The sequence below is a fragment of the Achroia grisella genome, unplaced genomic scaffold (assembly GCF_030625045.1).
Source record: "Achroia grisella isolate CSIRO2021 unplaced genomic scaffold, CSIRO_AGI_Agris_v1 utg2183, whole genome shotgun sequence".
Lineage (NCBI taxonomy): Eukaryota > Metazoa > Arthropoda > Insecta > Lepidoptera > Pyralidae > Achroia > Achroia grisella.
In genome coordinates, this window is record NW_026712719.1 from 609,171 (window position 1) to 616,958 (window position 7,788).

At 31.1% G+C, this 7,788-nt stretch overlaps 1 protein-coding gene across 1 annotated transcript; it reads right to left on the reverse strand.

Moving 5' to 3' along the window:
* Positions 1–3,987: 3,987 nt before the first annotated feature.
* Positions 3,988–7,233, reverse strand: LOC131842438 (uncharacterized). Its single transcript, XM_059190970.1, has 2 exons — positions 7,119–7,233; positions 3,988–4,262 (listed from the first exon to the last, which is right to left on the reverse strand). Exons 1-2 carry the CDS (start codon positions 7,231–7,233, stop codon positions 4,021–4,023), a joined length of 357 nt encoding a protein of 118 aa, XP_059046953.1. The 3' UTR covers positions 3,988–4,020.
* Positions 7,234–7,788: the final 555 nt, after the last annotated feature.

Consider the following 7,788-nt stretch of genomic DNA (forward strand, 5'->3'; position numbering starts at 1 on the left):
ATTATTATATAATAATATTATTATTCGGATTACTCAGAATTTTAGGGCTACTTATAGAATAATTAATATATTTCAGCAGTAATTATTACCTACTCGCGGCAAATTGTGCCGAAATGTAATTAAATCAGCGTATGTTCTAATCATGCCAGACACGTGTTATGAAATTGTAACCTTAAAATTACAGTTAATTATGTAAAAAAATAGCTTTAAGGTAAAATATCTTCTTAGTACCTACACTAATTTAAATTATATTGTTGAATAAATTATTATAAAATACCTATGCTTGATATGATATTAGAATAATAATGATGTTTTATAATTCAGATTAGTATCACATTTCAACGATAGTATTATATTACTACTAGCTGTCCCCGCGACTTCGACTGCGTGGAATTTAACTTCATTTTTCTAAAATAAAAGTAGCCTAAGTTACTCCTTATTATATCAGCTACGTGCCAAAAAAAAGTCCCGTCAAAATCGGTCGAGCCATTTCAGAGATTAGCCGGAACAAACATACAGACAGAGAGAAATTGTAAAAAATGTTATTTTGGCGTATGTACCGTAAAATTCATATGCATGTAAAAAACGATTAATTCAATATTACAAACAGACACTCCAATTTTATTTATATGTATAAATGAATAGAATAATTCATATAGAATAGAATGCAAATAAGTGTTTAAAAGTACGAACATCATGATTTCTGCCATGTCCCATGCATCATTTCTTCCATGATCGAGTCAATAATAAACTTGATTACAGTTTCGGTCCTTAACTGTTATATACCTATGTCGATTATCGTATGCCTCTTACTTGTTATTGTATAAGTAAGTAAGTCATTTATTTGCATTACAGACAAGATAGTAAACAATTAAGCCACAGTGATGATATCAGCAGGCAGCGCTGTAATATGCCTTTTTACAGTAGTTAAATTTTTATTACTAAGCCTATAAGTTACATATGTTATAACAATTATATTCTAATTTAATATTTAACGATTATTATACAATGTTCTTACAATTATTATTATTATTACATATATATATATTTATTATATCTCCCTTTTTACGGAGGTAATATATTCAAACACGCGGGCCTTAGCCAAGCATGGATGAGTTATGTGATAAAGATAGAAATTTTCTGACTATTCGGTATGTGTTTAGTATGACGGCTTTTTGTAATAGGTCTATTGTAGAGGAGGGGATATGCAACGTGTCTAGGTGTTTGTTCAGACTTTTTGGTATAATTCCTGTGGATGACAAAACTATGTGTACTAGGTGTGTGCTTTCCATTGTTTTTTTAATTCTATTGCTAGATCTGTGTACTTTGTTAGTTTTTCATTATTAATTATTACAATTATTATTCTTATTATTACATTACCTTACATTTTTATTCATAGTATTTATAATTTAAATAATCATCTACAGAGTAGAAACAATGCACTACAAGTCATTTAGTCAATTTGTTTTTAAAATGTTGTCCTGTCAATTCTACTAAATTTGTAGGTCCATTAAATAATTTGTGCCATATAAAACACATCTCTTTAAAATAACGTTAGGTTACTTTTATTCAATACTAACTTATTCTTTCACGTTGTTCTTGCATTACCCTTTATCTGCCAGTAGGATGTAAACATACGTAAATTCTGTTTCACGAACAAACATATTTCAAGTATGTATAAACACGGTATAGGAAGAATTGTGTAGTTATTTATTTAAAACAACTTTTATTCGAATGAGCAACACACAAGTCTCACACACACTCTTCTTGTGATGAGTCTGCGTTCAGAGTGAGTAGTACCACAGATAACATAATATTACATAGTAGTACCAAGTAGTATAATAAAAAATAAGACATTCAAAAGTGCTAGTATTGAGTTTATTTGAATAAAGATTATTTCTATTTCTATTTCAACTGCTGAAGTAAAATCGAAAAAGCCGAAACTGACAGAAACCGAAAATTCGGTCTTAATTAAAATCTCCGCTGACAGTCGGCACTGACCCCAATGGCCACCTTAGTGTCGGTGCCCCGGGCGATACTGTCCTATACAAACTCATGAAGTTCTCGCTTCTACTCAGAGATATCCGGGTACTTAGCACACTACATGTCCAAATGGGTTTGGACATTTGGATATTTGATAACAACTGTTAACGGCTGGATGAGTTTGGATGAAATTTCACACAGAGATAGACCGTAGCTTCGTTACGGCAACATGTATATTTTTTAATGATATTGGAATGTTGCATCCGCCAGGAATTTGCAGGCATGATTTCCAGGAGAAACATGTGAAGGTGAATCAGACATGGTACGTTGTTAACAATGATCATCAGTCCACATCATTACATACTATAAAGTCGCTGTCGCTGTCTGTCCGTCTCTATGTATGCGTAAATCTTTAAAACTACGCAACTTATATTTATAACTGTTGTAACTGGCTAATCAGATATGTATTTTATATTCTAAATTTGCATTTATAGTTCTTTTATATTACATTCTTGTTTTTTTGATACTTCAATTCCTTCTTTCTGTTGTCAATATGTTAGTACTCTATTATTAATATATTTTCTCCGTTTTACCAAGTCTTTTTTCTTATTACTACAACAATAACAATATATAACTGTTAGCCGCAACTGGCCTATACTGCTCCAGACTATAGGAGGCGAGAGCAGATGATACTCTAAACATGTGGAAGGACTTATGGAGCGGCTGAAGGCCAACTCCCGCCTGACGGATACGACTTTGTTCTGAGGGCACTGTTAGGGGTTCGAACCTCGTCTCAGGCCATCGTAATCGATCCCCGTTTCAATTGGACAGCGTATCGATTGGAGGGAGCCCTTTGCTAGACTATGATCACATACTGATGGATGTTATTTTAAAATAAAATTGTAAAACAAATTGGGATTGTTAAATAAAAATTCATACAATATCCTTTTGTTTACATATTTAAAAAATTATAATTAAAGAGCTCATAAATAAAATTATCATAGAAATATAATTTTAATTATTAAATAAAAGTACAGTAAATAATAATAATGTCTCAGCATAATTGACACAGCGCCATCTAGTTCCAAGCTAAGCAGAGCTTGTGTTATGGGTACTAGACAACTGATAAATACATGGATACATTTTTTTTTGTAAATAAATACATATTATACATAGAAAACACCCAGACCGATACAAACAATCATACTCATGAATACAAATGTTGATACCGTGCGAGGAATCGAACCCACGACCATCGGATAGTAAAGCGGTGTGTTAAACTACTAGACCACCGAGGCTGTAAAGGGGTGGGAATTATTTATTTAAATTGATTTATATTGTTTGTCTTTAGTATAAGTTGCCTATTGTGACAATAAAAACTTAACAATGTTCAAACTTATTCAAATTTACATAAAACTTATTCAAATTAATTATGGCCATTGAAGGGAAGGGAATTCTTGGTAAGTCAAGTTGACCTCCACGCGGTTCCCTCTGGAAACCATAGTGATAAATTCCAGGTAAATTTATCACGATGCTAATTGACCTGACCTCATCTTATCATCTCCACTGGTGCCCCGGCAGCGTAAATCGTTAGCGCAGGTGAGTGCACCATTTCATTATCCTATAAAAAATGGTATTTCGACCACTAACCAATTTCGATCATTAACCAATCAAAGTAGTGGTAGTTTGATCAAATATTTATCAAATAAAATAAAAATAAATCCTTTATGTAATGTTAAAATTAAATAAAAATAAATAATTTATTCACAATTGTAAACAATAGCAACAAAACTTTAAACTGGTGTTTACATGGTACGGTATGGTTATTATGGTATTTTGACCACTCATTGACCAATCAAAGTAGTGGTAGTTTATCAAATATTTATTAAATTAAATAAAATAAAAATAAATTCTTTATGTAATGTTTTAATTTTTAATTAAATAAAAATAAATAATTTATTTACAATTGTAAACAATAGCAACAAAACTTTAAACAAACTGGTATTTACTTAATTGTCCTGCCTCAGGTTCAAATCACTATGATTCGTTTATTGTGCTATACGCGTATGGTGCAGTTTTTCTTCTGTATGGGATGTACGGTGGAGCATCAGGATAGTGGTGACCGTGATGATGGTGGTGATCGTCCTCCTTCTTCTCCTTGAGGTAGCTGGCGAACCAGGTGAGGAAGTAGCCAGCTTTGTGAAGGACCACCCAGAATACGAACGCGTATATCAGTTTTAACACGAAGATCTTCTTGATGACTAAATCCGCGAAGTAGACTAGAACAAAAAATTAATATCAGGACATTTTTTTTAAGTTTGTTATTGTAAATTTTTATGTTTACTTTGTTAGTAGTAGTTTAGAACTTAAAAATATCATCGTCGTCGATCTCTTATTGTATTAACTCACTGATAAAGGCTATAACCGAATAGCAGAGAGGGTGGACTCACTGCCCTCTCTGAATTATAGACTGTTTTGTCTCTTTCATTACTTTTAAATGTTATTATTATATAAGCAGCAATTGTTAGTTTTTATTTGAGACAAATAAAGATTATTATTATTATTATATTAAATATTCACACAGCGTCATCAAGTCCCAATCTTAGCAGACCTCGTGTTATGGGTACTAGATAGATAAGAACTGATATAAATACACAGTTACTTATTTTGTATATTACAATACATACATAATATACAAAGAGAACACCCATATCGATACAAACAATCATACTCATGAAAACAAATATTTGTACCGTGCGAGGAATCAAACCCGCCACCTTCGCAAGTAAGGCGGTATGCTAAACCACTAGACCACTGAGTCTGTCAAAATTATAAACATAAATGACACTTATTTAGCATTACATCAGTATCAGTAGGGTTTACAGCTAATTTTAATATGATATTTGTCATTAAAGTTTTAACCTAACAAAAAATTTTTTTGTAAAGTATGTTATATAACTAATATTTAATGCATTTTTCCTATGTCACGATAAAATACTATATATGTGTATTATATCTATATATTGTAGCCTAATACATTTAGGCTACAATATATACATATATAATATACATCTACAAGCTGGTATAGGTACACAAAAAAAAATATATTATTTGTTCAAAAAATTACATGATTATTGTATCATTTATGTCAGTTTTATGTTCTCTTTTCAAATTTAGTTATAGCAATTTCGAAAAAGAGAATACACTTTTACGACGTATCCCGCCAAAATTTCCTTATCTTTTTTTATCCAATTCATTTTCTTTTATAGAGGTGTAGACCACGGAAACTATTCCTATACTGCCGTATCTGTCATTCTGTTTCCCCAAATGTGCAATGCAGGATCGTATTTTTTATCTTTAGTGCCCCAAACACAAACATTACGGAAGGTTTATGCAATAAAGTCTGAATACTAAACTCTACATACAAGTGATATTTCCACTACATTACATTGGTACCCGTGTACGGTTCAGAAATATGATTTATATTGTTAAAATTATGGGCCTTATTTTCGTAATATTGTAACATTATTTTATCTGTGGTAATACTTACTTCAAACTTTCTCATTTTAACATATAGTTAAACAAAAAGGTTATATTAGATACTTCCTTTTTAGAATAGATAAAAAATTTGTTAAAAAAAGTTTATATAAGAGTTTTTCTTTTTAGAATAAATTAAATTAAAAACAAAACAGTATGTAACTACCAATAGCCATCCTCTTTTCATTATTATTAGGAACGTTTTTGCCATCTGCGTATATTCTTGCATATATATGTTATAATATCAGAAACTACTGCTCATTATAATGGAAGGTCGATCTAAATTTTATTTGCCTTTACACAGTCGCTTCTGAACAATTAACACTCGTCAATTATAGCCTCTTCGAACTATAGCCGATGTATTGTCACATCACTTGTCCAGTGCATAATACTAAACTATTCATTTAAAACCATTCTTGTGCACACACATTCCCGTACAAAAACATAAAATATAGTAAAGAAAATTTGACATAAGGTATAACCCATTTGGATGCCAGTAACGTACCACCAGACCAGATATTTTAGCATATATCTGACAGAAATCCGTCCGCTAAACTTCACGGAGAAAATACAGAGCCGTTTCCACGATTTATGGACGTAGAAAAATTCATTGTGTATTATATATATATGTCGAAAATTTGTCACGAGTGAACGCACGCATTGAGCGGAGGTCCTTGAACTTCAGGACGCCGCACTGAGAACTTAGATATGGATCAGGATTGAACGACTCCTTTAGCTGTTACAGTGGCTCTGTGTTGCCAACTTGCCAACTTTATAACTGATACAGTTATAAAGTTATATTTGGCTTCCGTCGTCTGCAACTTAACACAACTTGTTGGTAAATATTTGATTTACTTATAACTGCAGTGTAACAAAAGAAAAGAGAGGATGGCATTAAGAAATTGTTAATATTTTTAATATGTTTTGTAAAGTGTGTAAACTTTAAATTACATCCGGCTTAGACGTGTCGAAACATTATATCGTGATATAATGTTTCATTAAATTATTTCAAGTAATTGTTATATCGACGACAAATGTTTTATGAAGTGATCTGACAAAAGGGACATAATATTTCGAAATAATTAATTATTAAATCTTTCTTATCAATTTAAAGTAATTTCAAAATTTTATTTCACCTTAAAATTAGTGTAACAAACATAAAAAAATATTATGACAGAGCATAATCCATTTTTAGTAATATCGTTTTAGTGAATATACAAGGACACTAATATTTTGTCTCAAAATTTCTAGCAACTTGACAAGTGTAGCAGTTGGCAACACTGCGAGCGGATACAACTGCTAGAACCGTAAAACTACTTAATAAAAAAGGATAGCGACTGCTGTGCGGTAAAAAGACGTCACAACGGAATATCATAATTAAATTTAAAACAATAAGTTTTAGTTTTTCTGCAATCTGTATGTTTATGTTTCGCGCCGAAAATAAGAGCAAATTGTGATCAACTTTAATTAAATTGGCGATATTTTCATAGTGAATTCATAATGTATTTAGTTACATTTTAATATTATAACCCACAGTTTGTATCCAATAAATATTGTCGATAAAGCTATGATTGTAAATCAATAAATTTAAAACTTACCAAATAAGGCTATTTTCTTTTTCTTCCCTCTGCTTTCAACGTCATTCTGTTCAGCCATTGTAAAAGCAAATACCACAGATAACATTAAAAAAACTAAAATAGTTTTCGAACACATTTTTCGAATTATTATTTTTAATTTTTTTTAAGACAAAAGAGCCAATATCATACAGCCAAAAACGTATGCAAATACCAATGTAAAAGAGACTACCGTTTTTTTTTCTAAACTTATTTTATAATGTGGCCTGTATTACTTGTTCCCTTCAGTATGATATTATGAGCAATATTAGTAGCATACTGATTCACAGATGCATGAAACGTTCGAACAAATCGCAAGTTACGTATTCGCTTTCTGTAACCAAGTCACTAAATGTGTTAAATGGGTTACAATGAACTTGACAATGTCGATAATTTGTGACTCGAAAGTATTTATCAAATATTACGAAATAACTTTCACGTTGTATGTGTGCAAAAACATTTATTTTGTCGGTATGGAATTATCACTAAATATTCTACTAATGTTAGAAAAACCAATTTTGAAAAAACTGAACAATGAGTAATTCGGTCATCATTTGTATGCCGAGAATAAAATAATTGTAGAAGTACTAGTAAGAATATATATTTTTATAGAATACTAGCTGTGCGCGCGGTTTCACCGGCGATAAATTTCAGT